The following is a 21,569-nucleotide window of genomic DNA, read 5'->3' on the forward strand; positions in this document are numbered from 1 at the left end:
CTCTGTGTAAACTGGGCAACGTCGTCAGCAGCTGCTGGAGAAAGTGTGTCTAGAGCCTTACATTAAAGCACTCAAATGGTGCTTTTTCAGCATGTTAGTAAATGAATTACTGTGGGAGAAGTTTTGGCTTCTCCTTTTAACGGCAGGAGCTGTTCCTGCCTGGAGGCTGCTGCTGCACCAAAGAAGGGCAAAGCTGCCCGAGGGGAAGGGCAGCGCTGGGCCAAGAGGTTTGTCTTAAGCCAACCAAGCTTGTGCCAGCGCTATTGTAAATCACTGGATTAATTTCAGCCATATGGATGGCTTTCAACCTATCACACAGTTTGGCTTTAGGTCAAAAGAAAGTCTTTATTTCCCTGTGTCTCTTTCCTTCCAAAATGGAGGCTGAACCTTGGAGAGCAGAGGCTTTCCTATCCAGCTGCTCTGGGGCAGTTCAAGGTTAGTTAGATGGGACCTTGGCAAACCTAGGCTCACAAAATCGGACCAGGAAAACCACTGTGATGTGTGTGGTTGGAACCAGGCATGGGGAGCTGGTTACAGGGAGCTGCTGTTGCTGGGAGAGGGGAAACTCATCCAAGTGAAGGTCAGCAGGACAGTATCCCGAATTACTGAGTTGTTGTAAAGACCTGGCTGTCCGGAAGGGCTAAAAGGATGTATAAATAACCAGAGAAAGAGTTTCTAATATGTAGTGCTGAGAGTCAGCAAGGGTGAATTTCAGAGTCCTGAGGAGACGGGTGCGGAAGGGAGGAGCCGCAGGATGGCTGCTCGCTGCCTGCCTTATTTTGGTCAAGCCCGTAGTGTTCAACATTTGAGAAATTTGATTTTTTTTTTTCTTTGGATGATGTTTTTTTCCATGCAGTGTTGAGACTTAAAACAATCCCGCATTGCATCTCCAGTAAAATATGACAGAGATGTGGCTGGATCCGTTGTTTTCCTATAAATGTGATTTGCAAGAGCCGCGCGTGTGTGTTTGTGTGTGTGTGATGCCGATGTTTCTGTCCAAGTCTTGTCTCCTGAGCAATGAATGGAGGAGCAGGATCTTGGAGAGAGGAACTTTTGTTGCAGTGGGGACGAGAGGTTTTTGCCTGCCAGTGCCCGGGATGTGAGCTAAACAAGGCTGTTTTCCCTGCCAACTCTCGTCTTGAACCCCAAAATGCATGATTGGGGCATTTATGAGGCTGCCAGGATTTGAAAATTGCACCTGACATGCTTAATAGGTAGTGCTGCAATTACCTCGTGGCCTTTCAAAACAGTTGTTAGGAAGACGACACGGTGATAAGTCTCTCAGTGATCCATCACGCAACCTCCCAAACGTTATCCCTGCCTCCCAGAAGAGGGGTGGAAGTTCCTCTCTGGGGGTACAACCAGCTGATACAATCCCTGATGCACTTGCTTGTGGTTATGTTGTCTTACACACGTGGTTTGCAGGTTGGTGCTGGCTCCTGTTCCCACTGCAGAGGGAGATATTGTACAATCCAGTGAGCGACTTCTGGCTGCATGATAGGAAAACATTTAAAATGGCCTTTGCTCTGCCTGGTGACAAGCAAAACCTGCCAGGAAGCGTGGACTGGACCAGCAGTGCCCACAGCTGCGGTGCTCGGCAGTTCTGGCTGGGGCTGCGGGGTCTTTTTGGCACAGAGAAAGCTGCTGTCCACAAGTCCTGCAAGACTTTCTCCACTTTGCACCGCGGTCACCAGATCTCCGGTGCGGGACGTGCTGCCTGTACCTAACTCGGCCACAGACTTTGTGCTGAGCCTGACCTTGTTTTCTCTCTTGAATCTGATGCAAGTCCGCAAATATGAAAAATACAAAACCGACCTGATGGATTGTGCATCGCGGGTTTCACCAAGTATTAAAAATAAGCAGAAAGTTATATTTAGCCATCTGTAGACAGGAATAAAAGAGAGCAGGAGGCTGGTGTGATTTGAGGGGCGAAAAGCCACTTTGGCCGCCGGGAGCTTGGGATGGCTGCCTCAGGAGGAGGTCAGTGGCTGCCCAGGCCAGCCTGGCCCCGTGGGCAGCATCCATGCCTTGGGGGCCGGGGAAGGAGCCCCCAGCTGCTGCCGTTGTCCTCCCGCAGCAGGGCCGAGCCAGCGCCACCGTGGAGCCCAGCCCATGGGAACGCTTGTCCCCCTGGTTGTCCCTTCCCGAGGCTGCTGTGCCCTCCCGGGGCTGGGGCCCCTCTGCCGGGACCTGCTCCCTGCCCTGCCCTAGCTCTCTGTCCCTCCGGGACGCCTGGCCCTTCCCTCGTCTTTCCACTGGCCCTGGATACCGCACGTCCCAGAAACAACGCACATTCCCCACTTTGCTAAAAATGGCAACAACTGTGTACGCCATTTAGTGGGCTGGCTGACAGGCTGTTACGTGCTATTCCGGTGCTGCCCAAGGCTGTGCGCAGCAGAGGGACCACAGCCTCCGTGCCAGGGATGCTGCTGGCTCTGTCCCCGGGCACTGCTGGCAGCCCCGGCCGAACCGGCTCAGCCCTCTGCTTCAGCCTGGCCGAGTCCGCTCGTGCTGCCCGACAGACCCTGTGCCTGGCCCCGCCGTTGCCCCACGGGCCTCTGCATCGGGCACCAGATGGTGGCGAGCGCTGAGGAGCCAACTCCATAGAAAAAGCAGTAAAATGGCCTTGAGTGCCAGTGCTGCCATCAGCAAGGACCCTAGTCCCAAACTGCGGATTTCCCTGATCCCGTGCATCCTCGTGTTGCCAATCCCTTCCCCGTACAGCATTGTACTTCCCTCTAGGGGCTAATTATTAATGGGGAAGAGGAGCTCTCTCCCTGCGGGCAGGCTGGCGGGGGGCAGCCAGGTCCTGTGCGCCCCTGGGAGCTGCTCAGCACCTTCGCCAGCGGCCCGGCTCCTGTGCGCTCTGCCGGGATGGTGGGTACATAGCAAATGGCTTATATAAAACAGTGCAAATACATTCCAAAACGTGGACAGTACTCACCAGAATTGTCTTTGGGTGTTACTATTTCATAGATATTTCTGTAATCTGTTAGGGTATGCATGCCTATGTATCTAAAGGAAAATAAAACTTTTTTTTACATACTTTCAGCATTTGAAAGACAACTCTATGCACATAAGTACACACAGCTGCTTTTAGAGAGGAGACCAGCCATGTATCTGGCCACTTGTGGGTACAATATACGCCACCTTACCTTTGGTTACTAAGGTGGTTTTTTTAATGCTTCTTAAGAAGTATGTTTAGACATTTCAACGGTGACTTTCATATATGTTATTAAATCTGGTTGCTGTGATGGTGTTGATGTCACAACCTGATATTAATTCTGAAATAAAGTAGGTTTCTCGTTTTGCTCAAGACTTGGTATACAGGAGAAGAAGGAAGTTCAATTTTTATGTACTCCCCACAGTTGGGAGGGGCCTGGCTCTTTGTTGGAGCCAGCATATTCAGGAGTAGGTATTTCCATAAAGTCCTACCATTAAGTAGTGATATTACATTCTGGTGTTAGTTCAGGACTCTTCTAAATGAGGATTAATCCTCGGTTGATCATATAGCAGTTGTATGTTGCCCTCTGTAAGAATAAAGGCTTGTTTTCCGTTGTCTTGTTAGTTTGTGCTCAATATGCAAAGGAGATAGGGAGCCGAGTAGTTCCCAAAGATGACTCGAACAGCTGTGATTAGCTGACCACATTTCACTAGTCTGAGTGACACAAGTTTTCTGAGAGAGAAATGTGATTAGCACCTTGGCAGCAATTAAACATTTTTTAGAGAGGATTTTTAACAGCCAATGACAATGTGCAAAATTTACGAGCATGTGTCTGCATACTGTGACCAGAAGCCAGGCTTCTGCAGGAGTGTCTACATCTGAGACCTGCTGCATGCATAAAGCCAGTACTTGCTTAGCTCTGGAGTCTGGGAGTCGTGGCTGATCCACACTGAATGTGATGGCTAGTTAATGCGTTTGTAAAAGCCCCTCCTTCGAAGCTTTATTTGCTTTGATGAATTTAATTGCAAAGCTTCTGTTGTACAAGTGAAGCAGTGTAATTGGAGTATGATGGAGAACGTGTAGATGGGTCTGCCTGCCTTCCTTCCCTGTCTCTTCCCAGCCTGATTTTACATTTCTAGTAACTTATGGTGCCGTAACTCTCGTTCACTTAATTCACCTTTATGTCTGTCTTTAATCCACATAATGAAGAACTGTACTTGAGGATGTGCTTATGTGCCAGCTGAACCTTTCAAGGTTAACTTTATCTTATTTTTCTGACTAGATTTCGAAGATCTCTTTGATGATGATGACATCCAGTGAACTTAGGTGTCCAGCTATGGAGTGCTGAGATGTGGATTTTTCTCTAGGATCGCCTGTGGTGTCCATTATTTATTAAAATAATCAAAACAGGAAAATCACAGGGGAGGGGAAGAACCCTGTATAAGCTGCTTGGGGAATATGAAAACCAGATGGTTAAAGATAACTAAGGAGGGAATTGTAGACTGTTATTTCTAGGAAGCTGTGTGTAGATTTTTCTTAAAATTGTACTTGCTGATGTGCTCATTCAATAAAGTACCAAAAAAACCCACCTCTCTCTGGGATATACTTTGAAAACAGATATTGCTGTGTTCTGAGCTCCCTTAGAGAATGATTTTTTTTTTTTTTAAATTAAATCGTTCACTGTTGCTTTTGGATATGATATAATAAAGATACATGGCAGGGCATATTGCTGCCTAGGAGAGGTTTGTTCATCCCACAATATGGGATTATCAAGGGCTAAGACGGTTGCTTGTTCGGAGTAGTCTGACTCTCATTTGCCAGTGGCATTGGCAGTGTGTCCTGTTTCAAGATAGATACTGAGCTACCATCAGTACTTTTATTTTAGGAAACACACGAAGAGAAAGTAGTAGTTTTATCGTGATATTTTGAGCAGAGAAGTGTTCTGGCCCTGGGCCGTGGGAATGCTTGGTTTTAAAAATATAATTTTATTCTTGAAATTGTATTCCATAGAAAGAATCACTTTAGGATTCTTTTCTCCTGCTGCAGGAGAAATGGAATCACTCACACTTACAGGTATAGTGTTTACGAATCAGTTTGTTTGATATTTGTTCAGATTTTGGCACAGGTTTTCAGAAAATGTTCTGAAGTGTTTGATCTTGCACCCTCCAGTGACCAAAGTGAATCTGGGAATGCAAGGAACAGGTGAGTTCTTGGTGTAATATTCCAGAGTTGAGAGTTTAATCTTGTCTAGTTTCAAGTGCAGTCTGTATTCCATAAATTGATCACAAAAAAGAATTGTTTTTTAAAGACTTCACACTACTTAAATGTCACATGGAGCAACCCCCTTTCCTCTCCTACCTCATGCACATGTTTTTTTCTTGAGTTTGCCTTAAAGGAATTCTTGACAGTAAGTATGCTGGCCCCTGAGCTTAAAAATGTAAGCACAATAAAGCCAGTAGGACTTGGGTGTCTTTTTCTTGTGTTCCTGGGGATTTCTCAACAGCCTCGTTTCATCGTGCAGTGAGTATTAAATCAGCATTCTGACATTTACTCTGCTCCGTGTCTGACATTACAATGTGTCTCTGAAGAACAGTCTTGCTGAGGCCGTCTCCTTTTAGTGCTCGGTTTGCCTGAAGAGGCAGGGTTTCCGGCTCTCCTCACTGAAACCAGTGTAAACACTTTGACTGAGTGGTAGCAACTGCATTAGGACTGGTACTAGCTTTGGTGCTGTGCTTTCTCCAAACTAGATCTTGAGCCATGAGCTGCTGCCAGTAAATGGAGGCTGCATCCTGGGCAGGTGGAGAAGATGAAGTAGACTTAAGAAGCAACTCTGCTCCTCTGTGCTTTCAGCTACTTTCTTTTGCTGATGCCCAGATTCCTCAAGGTGGTCACCTTGGTTTTGGAATACTTCCTTCTCCATGTTTTGTAAGACTTCTCCTTTGTTCTGCATTTGCTTGCCTTAAGTTGTAAGAAACTTAGTGAAGGAACTCGCTTTATGTGCTGTATAAAAGTGTTTGAGTTGGTAAAATTCGCTATGAAGCAAGCTGCTGAATTTCAGGAACTGCCTTGGTGCGCAGCTGATGCCCCTCTGGCTGTACCAGCTGGTTCTCTGGTATTCCCAGCTGTGACCTTGCTAACTAAGCTTGTGCTTAAATCCTATACCTAGTGTGGGTTTGTTCCCTTGGGATGAAGTGAAATGGGTGGGAGGTTCTTCAGAGTTGGAATGGGGTGATACCGAAGGTGTGTCTGCTGTAGCTGTCTGGAGCGCTCTCCTTCGCAGTGAGACGAGGTGAAGAGTGTGTATATAGCTTTGTCTTTCTAAAGAGGGCTGTTAGTGTGTAAGAACTTTCATTGGGAACTGTAATTTGTTTGGGTCCCTTTTGTGACAGTATTAACGTGAAAAGGCTTATACGAAGAACAAATTGCCCTTCAGCTTCCCATTGCGTCTGTGTTATCACTTGTCAAACCTTTCAGTGTAATTAGTCTGTGAGCATTCAGCCTGTTGTCAGGAAATAATCACAAGATGTCAGAAGCTCTAATAAAAATTGATGTTAAGGGCATTGGTCTGTGTTGATTATTTCATTTACTGAGCTTTGATTCCTGTATGTTTTGTGGAGATTGATGCCACTCAAAATAGGTGTTTGTGAGGGAAAGCACAGGCCTGTTGGAGCAGCATTCTGCACACATTCAGACTGATACCTGTTACTCGGTAAGCTGCTGCATACTGCTCAGTATTTCAGTGGCCATGGAAAGGCTCTACTCCAAATAGCTTCATGGTGGTACTGAGGTCATGTCCTGAATTGTCCCACTGACTTCAGTGGGACAGCTGGCAATGCGTGAAGCTGACCTTCTGCCCGAGCCTGGGCAGGATGAGGTCCCAAGTGCTAAAATGCTTTGGAAGGGGCATAGCCAGTTGTGCCGCACAGATGACAAGGAATAGCTTCAAAACACTCGAATGTCAGCCCGTTCCCTTCGATACTCTCGGAGGGCCGATTCTCTGTTGGCAGGAAACTGCTTGCTCTCAAAGTATATTCTTAGGAATTAGGAATGTGAGATCTGTTTTGAGCTGAAAATAATCCAGTCGTTTTGAGGGAGAGAAAGTTACCACGCTGAAGGAGTTGGCTGGCATCTGTGCATAATATTTCAGCAGTGCTCCTTCTGAGCTGGCTGCCAGGTTAGCAGGAGAATCCAGTGTTCTACTGTTCCTCATGTGAGCAAGAACAGCTAAGCTCAGACCTGATGTGGTAGTAATGGGTTTTCCTTGCGTGTTTAGAGTTTTTTTCTTATTTTAATTCCCTTGCAGTTAACCAAAAGGTTTTCCTTTTAATATTTCATTAATTGAAGTGGAAGGTATTTTTCTGAATATAGAAGCAAATTACTTGAATAAATTGAGTTCTTCCTGCTTTCCCAGGGTGTTGGGAAGGTGGCAGGCCTCTTCCTGCTCTCAGCGTGTGTTTGTTTGGCACATGACAACCTGCTGAGCAGATAACAGTGCAACTCTGTTCTCTGTGAGTCCCCCTGTCCGTGATGGGCTGGGATGTGAGTGTCACATCAGGGCTCTTTTGGAAGAGTGCTAGCACAATGCAAGTCAGTGCTTGTCAGCAGGGGTGCCTTTGAGTGCAATGATTTGCTTCTATGTTTTTACTTCCAGATTTTTATTTTTTATTTTTAGTCTGCCTTTTATATTTGTTACATTTTGTCTTTGCCAAGCAGCAGGGTCAGTATCCTGACCCAAATTATAACCTTTTTCTCAATCTACTACAGAGAGTTCAGAGCAGAGGTAGAGAGGAGCAGTGTCTTAAAAATTTTAAAATTTGCAAATATGTCTTTTTTGCTAAATACTTCTTTCTTATATATGGAAAAGTCAATTTGCATGTACCAAATTTCTAGTCAGCTCTAATTTTAGCTGTCTTTGTACTACCTGGTCTGTAGCTTGACATGTATGTACAAGCTTCATATAATCTTGTATGAACTCATGTAAATTTACAATCTCTTGAGAGGAAAGATCCTATTTTGTATATTGTTTTGAATAAACAGACATACAGCTGATAATGTCATGTATGAGGTGGGTGACTGAGTTAGGGAATATGTATCAACACAGGAATGTGACAACGCATCTCTTGTGTGGACAGGAGCTGCCTGCACCAGAGCAGTCTCAGCATCCCCCTGATCCAGCTGAGGATGCTTCGGCGAGGACACTTGCAGAAGGGACTCCTGTCCTCGGACAGTGACTGTCCTGTTGGAGAGTGTCCTTGTCACAGCATGACCCCACTCCCAGCTCCCAGTAAAGCTTGCTGAGCCATGTGCTGCTGTTGTTTTCTGGTCTACTGCTTTGAAGTTGCCTCTGCAGTGCTGGGATACAAGTACTTTGGTGTGGGAATCCCCCTTCTCTGTGTTTTACCTCATCTGGGCTGACAGATCCATCTTTGCTTTAAAACACTAACTAGAACATATTACAGACCTAGAATTGCTTTTCTAGAAATCCCTGTCAAGGCAGTGGAGAAGCTGTGCTGTCCTGACTCCTCTGGGCAGAGCATGGTGTTTTCACAGATGTTCAGAGTATCAGAGGGAGCTAGGTGTGTTGGTTCATGCCCCTTGTCCTTCCCTGCCTGACTCTGTAAGGGATTTAGAGGGGGCCTGCAAGTGGGATCTCCTGCCCTGCCTCCCTCCCTGATGCCTCTCTGTAAAGCTGTTGTCCTTTAGGGGAGGGATCCCACAGATTGCCTTGTGGGTGGGAATCCTCTGATATGCCACACAGGATAAAATAGATGTGGACTTTGAATGCTTCCATTTCATTGGGAATAAACCTTTCCTTCCCTTTGGGTTGGCTGGAGAGTAACAAACTGCACCTGACGACTGTCCTCAGAGAGCAGTGGTGTTACGCTGGTCTCCTGGGATGTGTCTAAGGATGAGCTGAGGGTGGGTTTGCTGATTTTACAATCTCATGGCAGTCTGAGTCTTTTCATCATGTATCTACATCTAGTACAAATGTCATAAAAACGTGGCAGCCTTGCTCTCTGCCTGGGTATGCTCAGGATTGGTTTCCTCCAGAGTATTTTAAAGGGTAAATTTTAAATCTGATGGCGTTCCCTGCATGGAACTACAGTGGCTGATTAGCTAAATGTAGATCTTTATCCTAATCCTTCTGCCTTCTTCCATGCTGAAAAGCCTCTAGCAAGTTTATACTTCACAAATAAATACAAGTCTTGCAAGCTATTTATCTCTTGTAGCTCTTCATGGTTTAGTGCAGCTGCTTTTATTTTCCAGTTAATTACTGGCACAAGTGATTATGTGGGGTTGAGGCACAATTAGGATCAGCCTGTAATTGTGTCGAAAAGGGCCACTGATGCTTTCACAGATTGTTTCCCTGCCGAGTGAGACTGGCCAGTCTCTCCAGCTTTGTAACCATGTCATTTCTCCCAAGTTGTTAGTGCAGTGACTTAAATCTTTCACTGGGGAATGTTCTTGCTTTCTTCCTTCAAGAGATCATGCTGTCTTTCTCTGAGCAGCAGTACAGGGAGGGAAGAGTCAGACATAGCTATCAAGGTCAGAGGAGCTGAGTGCTCTCTTTATAACCTGCCCTAATTAAAAGCAGCAAATAAAACCTCATTCTTTGTGTCTTCATCATATTGGTTGCTATCTAATACGAGCTTCTGGCAATGTTTACACCCAGAGGCATTCTATTTGAATGCCTGCAGCAGTACATTAATTTCTGACGGGAAAACCATCCATTTAAACCTACCACAGCTAGAGTCAGTAAATAGTAAGACCTAACTTTGTACTAGGCATCTATTGTCAGGACTGATTAAAAAAAAAAAAAACCAAAACCAAAAAACCAACCTAAAACATTTAAATTTATTGGAGAGCAGGTGATTCTGTGCCCTTTCATCATGTCATTCTTGGCTCTTTTGTTAAAAGATAATTGTATGTTCAAAACAATGTGCAATCCTTGGGAGCCAGCCCAGGCCTTGGATATGTGCCTATTTTGGCCAGGTTTTCCCATCCCACGAGTTTGTGAAGCGTGGAGAGAGAAAGTAAAACCCCAGCAACTCAATGATGTAAAAAGGCTGGATTCATTAGAAACTCCTCTGAGCTCATCCCCCAGGACCTCATTACTATCCCAAAGTCTATTTGCTGCTCTCCCCTAAAAGCAGCATGGGGCCAGCATGGTGCCCTGCAGCTCTCTGCCCTTGGGCTACTGTGGTCAGTCTGGTTGTGTGCCCCTGGCATGGCAGCACCAGGGAGGTGGAGGTTTGACATACATACCACATGTAGGGATTTGGGTGGTTCCTGGACTATAAGGAATCCCCTGGGGCTTGCAGCTTGGTGAGGTAATTGCTGGCCAGGCTCAGCTGCTACTTCTGAAGTTGTGAGCATGTTTTTGACTTGTTGAGACCCCACATACAGTCACCTGCAGGGGCTGGGCAGCCTCAAAAGGCAGTAACAGAGGGGTAAGGGCAGCTTCAGGGCTTGACCCTGGCTGCAGTGAGGCAGAGGTGTGTTTGCTGAGAGAGATGTGCTTCTCTGCCTACCCAGCCCTGTGTCTGTGATGGGCTGAGCCTCTGCTGGGAGCATTTCATAGAATCACAGAATCATCTAGGTTGGAAAAGACCTTGAAGATCATCCAGTTCAACTATTAACCTCACATTGACAGTTCCCAACTCCACCATATCCCTCAGCACTATGTCAACCCAACTCTTAAACCCCTCCAGGGATGGGGACTCCACCACCTCCCTGGGCAGCCCATTCCAATACCTAACAACCTGTTCTGTAAATAAATACTTCCTAATATCCAGTCTAAACCTTCCCTGGCACAACTTGAGGCCATTCCCGCTTGTCCTATCGCTTGTTACTTGGTTAAAGAGGCTCATCCCCAGATCTCTGCACCCTCCTTTCAGGGAGCTGTAGAGGATGATGAGGTCTCCCCTCAGCCTCCTCTTCTCCAGACTAAAACAACCCCAGTTCCCTCAGACGCTCCCCGTACAACCTGTGCTCCAGACCCTGCACCAGCTCCGTTGCCCTTCTCTGGACACACTCGAGTCATTCAATGTCCTTTTTGTAGTGAGGGGCCCAAAACTGAACACAGGAATCGAGGGGCGGCCTCACCAGTGCCGAGTACAGGGGTCAGATCCCTTCCCTGTCCCTGCTGGCCATGCCATTGCTGACACAAGCCAGGATGCCATTGGCCTTCTTGGCCACCTGGGCACACTGCTGGCTCCTATTCAGTCAGCACTTGCCATAGGGGAGAGCTAGGAGGGGGCAGATTGTGTTCCTGGGGGCACAAAGTGGCTTTCTGGGTGGGTGGTGGCTTAAACTGTGATTTGGTGCCTGCTAGGGAGGTCAGCATGTGTGCCTTTTTAGACGAGCTCTGTAGAGCAAGAAACTTAACAGAGATTTGAGGGAAAAGACTTAATAAAATAGTCCAGATACCTAAAGGGAGGGCTTTGATCCCTATTTCTTTGCAGTGGGAGCTTCCCCCATTCAGAGTCTGCTGCCTGGGCTGCGCTACCTGGGGGGCTGGCTTGTTGATTGCTGGTTGAGGTGCCTGGCTGGGACATGGATGAGCGATACAGGTACCCTGTGTGGAGCAAACTTGTCCGACTGGGGATCTCGGAAGAATATAGTCCCTGCACACACAGCCTGGAGGGTGACTATCACAATGAAGCTGTCTTTCAGCATTCATGGCTGTGAGAAGGGGGAAAAGCCAGTGCAAAGAACAGGAGTGTCTTAATGGCTTTCTTTAAAACTTCCCCCAAGTGCTTTGTCCTACTGGATTTACAGGTGTTTCTTTCTTGATAAAACAGCCTTGAAAGGGAATGCTGTTCTCAACCAGGAAACTCTGCATGACCAGGATTTTAGCCTGGGACTCAGACCCTGAGGTTTAAGCCCTTAAGTGTGTTTGTAAATGTCCTGTAAAGACAGAAGTCCTTACTATGGTTTGAGAGGAGAGGAGGCTTCCCCTGGAGCTGCTTTGCTGCGCTCCTGCCCTGAGTTACTTCATACACAAATACTCTTTAGGGCAGATCCTGCGTGAACTGGGCTGCCCCCTCCTTAATGCATCCTTGTTGCTTACAGAGACAAGAGTACTTGTGCTCGTCATAGCATCCATTTTACATATTAGTTGCCGTGGTTCTGTTTGGAGTGTTGGGGCAGGGTTTGGGAGAGGTTGCTTTCTTGACATGTTTATGTGAGAGACCTGCTGCAAGTGGAGGACCATGTGCTGTGTCGTGCACCGGTGGGAGCACGTGGGGAGGAACAGAAATGAGGTCCCTGTGTGAGCCCCCGCAGTGAGAGTGTGGGGTGGCTTGTCACCCAGTGACTGAGGAACAGGTAGGGTGCTTCTGATGGAAGGTATGTTCCTGTTTTTCTGTCTCTATTTTTGGTAAAAAAAATATGCCCCTCGGCAACGATTCATGCCCCAACAGCGAGGTGTCAGCCCTGCAGCTCCCCGGGCTGGACCCAGAGCCCCCAAACACCTCCTGTGCCAAACCACTGCTTGATGCTCCTGGGTGTTTTTTTTTCCCAGGTCTCTGAATACAGCATTATCAGAATGAGCATGAGTTTGGCCCTTGCTAAATCTAATACACTTGACGCCTCTGGGCCAGGAGAGGCCCTCTCTCTGCCTGGCCAGTCAGGGTGGATTCAGGCACAGAGGTTCTGGGGACACAGTCTGGAAAGCAGAGCTCATCTTATCCAGAAAGGAGGCAACACTGTGTGAGGTGGTGAGATGCTGAAGCCCTGATGAAAGCTAGAGGGTGGGGAGTTTCTTGGGAAAGCGAAATCAGGGTTGCCCTGTGTGTGCCAGCCCAGGGTGCCCCCATCTTGCTGGGAAACAAACAAACAAACAAACGTACTGGTCTGCCTGGTGAAAATAAGGGAACGTCCCTCTCTTCAAATCCTTCCCGACAATGCGTACAAAGATGTGGAGCATTCTCATTGAGAGAGTATTTTATTGTTGTTATTATTTATAATGTGGTAATTCACTGGAGTGTAGAAAATGCTGGTGTTGGAAGGAATTTCAGTTGAAGCTCTTACTTGTGTTTTTTGCTTGTAATAACACATCAGCTCTGGTCTGTGTTAGCTTAATGAGAGTCTTCTTTGAACATATCTGAGAAACCATCAATTCCTCTTTTAGCTAAAAGTCAGGCAAGCTCCTTGGAGAGCAGTTTGTTGGGACTGCTGTTAATCCCAGCTTTAATACTCTTCCCCCATGAAGGTAACGGTGCCAAGAGCTGGGGCAGGTCCCGAGGGTGTTCATCCCAGAAGCCCACTCACCGTGGGAGGTTGCACCAGCACCTGAAGCTCTGGCCCGCTGGTGTGCAAACCACTGCGTATGACATGCTTATGCTATGGAAAAGTAGAAACATGGTTGCTACATCTCAACTTCTGACTGCACTTGGGAGCTGTTCAGGGGGCAGATGGGACAGGATCCTGCCAGCTTGCAGATGGGAACTGGCAGATGCTGCTCGTGTGGCCCATCCGGTGGCCTCTGGGCTGAAGAAGTACTTGTGCCATCACTTCCAGTGCCAGGTGAGTGATTTGGGAAGGGACACCTCCTCCACCCTGAGGTCCCCGCTGAGCAGGAGCCTTGAGGGACCTTCTGCTCCCCAGTCAGGCATGGGGTTTGCAGGGAAACCTCTGGCATTTCTGAGCATCACAGCTGTGTGGCCAACACATCTGTGATCGCTTTGGGACCCCAAAGGTCAATGGGCCGCTTTTGTTGTGTGGCCTCCCTGGCGTTCATAAGGCTTTTCAGATAAATCAAGAGAGATCCCTGCCCTAAACAAGCATGCTGCCTAACTGAGCGGTAACGGTAGGGGATAAACATAAAAGGAAAATCAAAGGATTAAAATCAATGCAAGTTAATAATATGAATCTATTCAAAGATCTGGGCTGAAGGAGGGAGACAACAAACCATGGGTGGAAATCAAAGGGCCTACTAAGACAGGGAGTTAGGATGGAAAAGATGGAGCCATCTGTTCCAGCTGAAAACAAGAGCAGAGATGGCTTTGGTGAACAGTCTTCTTCCTCTGCTACTGAAATTGCAAAAAGCTGGCGAAGATGTGTGCCATTGTTTTAAATGAATTTAGGTCGTTGAAAAGGGGAAATTTAGAAGGTGATATTGAAATGTAACCAATTTTTCTCTTACCGCTTCTAAATTTAAAGAGAATTTAGGTCATCTTGAGAGTTGCTCTTTGATGATGTGGTGGGAGTGTTGTTTGAATTTAAGCCCAGGTTTCCATACAAAGAGCAAGAGCAGAGGTAGGAGTGAGCTCTTGGTCCCATGGAATTCACTTATGTGTAACCTCGCTGATTGCACAGGAGACAGGGTCCACCCTTGGCAATTGTTGCCCCTGCAAGAGGCAATTATCTGGTAAATACAGTATAGCTATAGCGCCAGTGCCCCAGGACACCATCCAGGGTTACGCCACCTAATCCCTCCCCATGTAGCACCCCCTGCTTTAATGGACATCTGGGTCTGGGTACAGGAGGAAGCCCGTGAAAGTGGAATCATTGATGTTGTCGGCGTAGACACCATTGTTGTCCCCCTCCCCATACACCTGAAGCCAGACCTCATCCCCAGCACTGAGGTGCAGCAAGACGGAGCCGCTTGCTTGGTCAACGTTGTTCTTCTGGAACTGGTCGTAGGTGAAGATCACCGCCTTGTCCTTCTTGTAGAGGCTGACCTTGACGTCCGACAGGTAGACCGTCAGGTGGTAGGCAAAGTAGTACGTGCCGGGGATGTTGCAGAGGAACTTGCCCGTGCTGGCATCGTAGTGGCTCTGCTCGTTGTAGAAGATCTTGCTGAAGCGGATGGGGACGTTGGGGTGGGGGGCTCGCTCTGTCAGCCCCACACTGAAGGCGGAGCGGTAGACGAAAGCACCTTCGCCCTTCTCCCCCTTCTGCCCTGGGTATCCAGGAAATCCTCGTGGCCCTTCCTGCCCTGGGATTCCTGTTTCTCCTTGTTCACCTTTGGGACCTTGCATACCTGGGGGACAGAGTTGGCACAGGGAGTTGTGTTTGCACTGTGCTGGCAGCCGCTACCCACCGGCCTGGAACACAGAGAGGGCTGTGACATGCGGATCTGCTCGGCAGCACGGAGCTGAGGAAAGGCTGTTTGACCTCACCCCCACCTGTGTGCTGCGACAGTAAGTGCAAAGCCTGCTCCCTCCCCGGCTGTGTGTAGAGCTGCCAAGAGCATCTTGTCTGAAAAAACATCATTAATTGGGAAAACAACCACCAGACCAAACTGTTTGACTTGGGGTGTGGAAGCGCTATCCCTGGAGATACTCAAAAGCCATCTGGACAAAGATCAGGCATGGACCCGCTAGATGGGAGACCTGCCAGGGATGGGCTGGGGCTGAGGCTGCCCACAGGCTCCAGCACCCTGTTCCTCACCAACCTGTCTCTCCTTTCTCTCCCTTTAGTCCGTCTTGTCCATCTTTCCCATCGCGGCCAGGGAGCCCGTTGTGGCCGGGGTAGCCGGGTGCTCCTCCCATCCAGTTGGCACATGGCGTTTTGGGGTCGGGTTGGATGTCCTGGGCAGCCACCTCTGTGCAATGGGGGGCCAGCAGCAGCAGTGAGCAAAGGAGGAAGCCTGCTGGGCCCCTCATCGTCGGTTCCTGATGTGGACAATCACTTTGTTAACCTTCAAGGTTAATAGGCAGAAAAAATAGTGAACAAAGCCCCCACCCCTGAGTAAGGGAGGAGCACAGAGGCAAGACTCAGGTTTCAATCGAGATATCCAAAGGAAAGCGATTGTGCTCGCCCCAAGGGCCCCTCCACATCCAGCTGGCGTGAGCTCCATGACCCAAGCAGGGATGGGGCCCCTGGGAGCAGCGTGGACCTCGGCCCGGGAGCACGTCCCGTGCGGAGAGGAGCAAACGCCAGAGTTACTCCCCTGGCACTCGCAGGCTCTTTGCTGGGGCACAGATGGAGCTTGGGAGCAAGTACAGCAGATGCGGGGTATCTGTGGCTGATTTCTTTGCAAAGCTCTGCTCAATTAGCCACGATCTGCTGTAACTTCTGCCCGCCTGAGCGAACAGCTATTTGAAACTGCAGGTCTGGCAGAGCCTGTCTCAAAAAACCTCAAAAGCCTTTACACTGAGCAGGTGGTTTATGGCTGCACATACAGCCCGCTAACCTGGGTCTGTGTAACACGAACAGAAACTACAGCCAGGCTTTCCATCTCCTCTGAGCGACCACGTGAAATTATGATACCCTCTTTTTTTTTTCCACCTGAATTACGTTTTTGGATTACGGGAGGACAAGTTGCTCAGTGTTTAGGTACTGTAGGGTCGTATTTTTCTGTAATCTAGTTTCTTTGCTAGTCTAAGCAATTAGTGTGGCTCCCCAGAACCAGGTTGGTGGTGACACCCTATGGCCAGCCTGGGGCTATGTTCTGATGCTCCCAGAAATCACTGGGACCTTGGTGGGCTTTGGGTCAGGCTTTTAGGAAGCAGCTATTTTGAAATGGCTATAGGTCTGTGATACTGCTCGCCAGGCAGAGATTATACCCTGGAACAGTAAAGGTATCCTGTTATGAGGATTGTTAAGTGGCTTAATTGGCAATAAATGTGAACGGCATCATGGCCATTAGAGTTCCTTGGCTCTGTAATTTCCAAGAAAAATAGTATTTCAGAGCAATTCCTTTGCAGGGTGATATTCCTAGGCAAGCTATTTAAATGTCTTATTTTAAATAATGTCATCTTAGTTCTCGTGTAATTGCTTCAAAGGCAATGAAGTAAAGTTGCCTGTTTCGGTGGTGGTAGAGTTAATTTTCCTCACAGTAGCTGGTATGGGGCTGTGTTTTGGATCTGTGCTGGAAACAGTGTTGATAACACACGGATGTTTTAGCTGTTGCTGAGCAGTGCTCACACAGAGGCAAGGCTTTTCTGCTCCTCACCCCCACCACCAGCAGGGAGGCTGGGGGTGCAAATGCCTCTTTGCAGCAAGGGATGTAGCCATTGTCATGAACCAGGGTGGACCAGTGAAACAGATGTCTATAAATCGTAAACGTGTCTTGGTTTGGCAAGCGAGGCTGTGCCTGTTTGGCACATGGCAACGTGGCCAGTTTGCCACGTCCCAGGGGAGGGCAGTAAGCAGAGGGAGCCCTGTCCCTCAGCCCGGGTCACCTCTGGTGTAGCTACATGCACGCACCCCTCCCAGATGAGCACGGGCTGTCTGGGGACACCTAACTGTGTGAAAACATGCTAGTGCTCAATAAAAATCTACCTCAAAATTGCGTTTCTTGAGCTGTGTTTTGGTGATTTTGTTGAGGTTAGTGCCAGTTGCCATATGCTGCCCAGAACTCAGATATCATTAAAATTTTAGCGACGTGTGCCCCAGAGTCCGGTTGTCTGCCAGTGCAAAATAAAACCCTCCCGTAAGGTCAAAAGCAGTGCAAGTTTGAGGCAGCCCACAGCCGGGCTGCAGGGAGCTTTCCTGGCCTCTGCCCATCCAGGTTGCTCTGAAGGGCTCAAGGCCATGCCCATCCCATTGCATCCCTGGGCAGCTCTTCGCTGCAGGTGCATTACACAGTGGAGTTTTGTCATTGTCCTAAGAAACGGGTTGAGATATGAAATTAAAAAATACTTTTTCTGATACAGTTTGACTCGGGCACAGGCAGTTTGCTTGTTTGAGGAGCAAAGTAATTCTCTGGCATAAGTATGTCTTACAAAGGAAAGTTTTAAGCAATGTCTGCTAGCTCTGAGTTTAAACTCTGGTTTAGGTATGACATCCCGTTACTACCTCTTTCCCGTTTGTTTTTGTCTTCCCATCAGATGCTCGGCAGTGTAACATGAAATAACGTGCTCTATTTGAATATCAGTTGTACCTTTCAGACAAGTAGGAGATGAACTAATTCCTCTTGGTGGCTTTCAGTTATTCCCTTGGCAGCTATTATATTAAAAGCTCATATGCATTATAGGAAGCTTATTCATTTATCAGCAGAAATCAGCATACCATGCATAAGAACAATGCCGTTCATAAGTGCTACACAGTGATTCAGACCGTGATTCAAAGTTTAAATTTCACATACCACTGTATAAATATGATGTATTTATATTTATATATCTATTTAAAAAGCCCACACCATTTTGCGCAAAACACACAACAACCAATCCGTTTGTTTTGCAACTCCAGTATTTTCTTCAAAGGGTATTAACCAGGGGTTTGGCTTATGTTGGTCATTTTTCCTTTTTGTAATTCCTTGTAACCTAGTTTTTGCTGACATTCCAGGGTGACTTGGTCCAGGGAGCTCGCACCTCAAATCTGGGTGGTGCAGGTTTCTGGCAAGGAGCTGATATGACCCAGGGAGACTTGGGGCAAACCAAAGACTCCCAGGAGTCTTTGAGGAAGGAGGTGAATTGAAAGGTGCCAGTGCAGTTATAGCCATGTGGTTTTTCACTGTTGTTCCTGACTACTTTTGATTTAGGAGTTTTGATCTCGAAATAGTGTTTCCAAAAACGAGGGTACGAACCTAAGGGAGATCGGCTATTCTTGGTTTAACTTACTCGCTGGCTATTCTGAGAATAACTCCCTTTCCTTTCTTAAAGGAAACGTCTTGTGAACAGAAAAGTTCTGTCTGTCTGATTCAGCCCAATAGAGGAGAAAATCCTGAATTTAGGAATTGGAAAAAAAAGATCATGCTTACCAGCTGCTTTGAGTCCGAGTTGGCTTGCTGCAGTCTCCTCAGAAATGAAGTCCGGCTACCACATCGCTATCCCTAAGGGCACGGGGAGCTGTCAGCTCAGACACTGCATTTTCCATTTGCTATTGCGCATGCTGACCTCAAAGTTGGGTTTTCCCATCAATTTTTCCTGGCCATCCCTTATGTTTTGGACCACTTATACAATCCGGTCACACTGGGATATCTTGCAAAGATAGCCTTAACGGGGAAAAAGGTGGGTTTGGGAATTTGATAGGAACTGAAGGAGAAGCCCATGTGAAAGCCCGCTCGTCCAGGGCTGGGCTTGTACAGCACGGGCAGCTGCTCTGTGTAAACTGGGCAACGTCGTCAGCAGCTGCTGGAGAAAGTGTGTCTAGAGCCTTACATTAAAGCACTCAAATGGTGCTTTTTCAGCATGTTAGTAAATGAATTACTGTGGGAGAAGTTTTGGCTTCTCCTTTTAACGGCAGGAGCTGTTCCTGCCTGGAGGCTGCTGCTGCACCAAAGAAGGGCAAAGCTGCCCGAGGGGAAGGGCAGCGCTGGGCCAAGAGGTTTGTCTTAAGCCAACCAAGCTTGTGCCAGCGCTATTGTAAATCACTGGATTAATTTCAGCCATATGGATGGCTTTCAACCTATCACACAGTTTGGCTTTAGGTCAAAAGAAAGTCTTTATTTCCCTGTGTCTCTTTCCTTCCAAAATGGAGGCTGAACCTTGGAGAGCAGAGGCTTTCCTATCCAGCTGCTCTGGGGCAGTTCAAGGTTAGTTAGATGGGACCTTGGCAAACCTAGGCTCACAAAATCGGACCAGGAAAACCACTGTGATGTGTGTGGTTGGAACCAGGCATGGGGAGCTGGTTACAGGGAGCTGCTGTTGCTGGGAGAGGGGAAACTCATCCAAGTGAAGGTCAGCAGGACAGTATCCCGAATTACTGAGTTGTTGTAAAGACCTGGCTGTCCGGAAGGGCTAAAAGGATGTATAAATAACCAGAGAAAGAGTTTCTAATATGTAGTGCTGAGAGTCAGCAAGGGTGAATTTCAGAGTCCTGAGGAGACGGGTGCGGAAGGGAGGAGCCGCAGGATGGCTGCTCGCTGCCTGCCTTATTTTGGTCAAGCCCGTAGTGTTCAACATTTGAGAAATTTGATTTTTTTTTTTCTTTGGATGATGTTTTTTTCCATGCAGTGTTGAGACTTAAAACAATCCCGCATTGCATCTCCAGTAAAATATGACAGAGATGTGGCTGGATCCGTTGTTTTCCTATAAATGTGATTTGCAAGAGCCGCGCGTGTGTGTTTGTGTGTGTGTGATGCCGATGTTTCTGTCCAAGTCTTGTCTCCTGAGCAATGAATGGAGGAGCAGGATCTTGGAGAGAGGAACTTTTGTTGCAGTGGGGACGAGAGGTTTTTGCCTGCCAGTGCCCGGGATGTGAGCTAAACAAGGCTGTTTTCCCTGCCAACTCTCGTCTTGAACCCCAAAATGCATGATTGGGGCATTTATGAGGCTGCCAGGATTTGAAAATTGCACCTGACATGCTTAATAGGTAGTGCTGCAATTACCTCGTGGCCTTTCAAAACAGTTGTTAGGAAGACGACACGGTGATAAGTCTCTCAGTGATCCATCACGCAACCTCCCAAACGTTATCCCTGCCTCCCAGAAGAGGGGTGGAAGTTCCTCTCTGGGGGTACAACCAGCTGATACAATCCCTGATGCACTTGCTTGTGGTTATGTTGTCTTACACACGTGGTTTGCAGGTTGGTGCTGGCTCCTGTTCCCACTGCAGAGGGAGATATTGTACAATCCAGTGAGCGACTTCTGGCTGCATGATAGGAAAACATTTAAAATGGCCTTTGCTCTGCCTGGTGACAAGCAAAACCTGCCAGGAAGCGTGGACTGGACCAGCAGTGCCCACAGCTGCGGTGCTCGGCAGTTCTGGCTGGGGCTGCGGGGTCTTTTTGGCACAGAGAAAGCTGCTGTCCACAAGTCCTGCAAGACTTTCTCCACTTTGCACCGCGGTCACCAGATCTCCGGTGCGGGACGTGCTGCCTGTACCTAACTCGGCCACAGACTTTGTGCTGAGCCTGACCTTGTTTTCTCTCTTGAATCTGATGCAAGTCCGCAAATATGAAAAATACAAAACCGACCTGATGGATTGTGCATCGCGGGTTTCACCAAGTATTAAAAATAAGCAGAAAGTTATATTTAGCCATCTGTAGACAGGAATAAAAGAGAGCAGGAGGCTGGTGTGATTTGAGGGGCGAAAAGCCACTTTGGCCGCCGGGAGCTTGGGATGGCTGCCTCAGGAGGAGGTCAGTGGCTGCCCAGGCCAGCCTGGCCCCGTGGGCAGCATCCATGCCTTGGGGGCCGGGGAAGGAGCCCCCAGCTGCTGCCGTTGTCCTCCCGCAGCAGGGCCGAGCCAGCGCCACCGTGGAGCCCAGCCCATGGGAACGCTTGTCCCCCTGGTTGTCCCTTCCCGAGGCTGCTGTGCCCTCCCGGGGCTGGGGCCCCTCTGCCGGGACCTGCTCCCTGCCCTGCCCTAGCTCTCTGTCCCTCCGGGACGCCTGGCCCTTCCCTCGTCTTTCCACTGGCCCTGGATACCGCACGTCCCAGAAACAACGCACATTCCCCACTTTGCTAAAAATGGCAACAACTGTGTACGCCATTTAGTGGGCTGGCTGACAGGCTGTTACGTGCTATTCCGGTGCTGCCCAAGGCTGTGCGCAGCAGAGGGACCACAGCCTCCGTGCCAGGGATGCTGCTGGCTCTGTCCCCGGGCACTGCTGGCAGCCCCGGCCGAACCGGCTCAGCCCTCTGCTTCAGCCTGGCCGAGTCCGCTCGTGCTGCCCGACAGACCCTGTGCCTGGCCCCGCCGTTGCCCCACGGGCCTCTGCATCGGGCACCAGATGGTGGCGAGCGCTGAGGAGCCAACTCCATAGAAAAAGCAGTAAAATGGCCTTGAG

The 21,569-nt window shown here is 48.4% G+C and overlaps 1 protein-coding gene across 1 annotated transcript; it reads right to left on the reverse strand.

The window, feature by feature from the left end:
* Positions 1 to 13,800: 13,800 nt before the first annotated feature.
* Positions 13,801 to 18,747, reverse strand: LOC141963365 (adiponectin-like). The gene is made up of 3 exons (XM_074912619.1): positions 18,600 to 18,747; positions 15,348 to 15,567; positions 13,801 to 14,933 (listed from the first exon to the last, which is right to left on the reverse strand). Exons 2-3 carry the CDS (start codon positions 15,556 to 15,558, stop codon positions 14,407 to 14,409), a joined length of 738 nt encoding a protein of 245 aa, XP_074768720.1. The 5' UTR covers positions 15,559 to 15,567; positions 18,600 to 18,747; the 3' UTR covers positions 13,801 to 14,406.
* Between the last annotated feature and the right edge of the window lie 2,822 nt (positions 18,748 to 21,569).

Source organism: Athene noctua, chromosome 8 (assembly GCF_965140245.1).
Source record: "Athene noctua chromosome 8, bAthNoc1.hap1.1, whole genome shotgun sequence".
In the NCBI taxonomy this organism is placed as follows: Eukaryota; Metazoa; Chordata; class Aves; order Strigiformes; family Strigidae; genus Athene; species Athene noctua.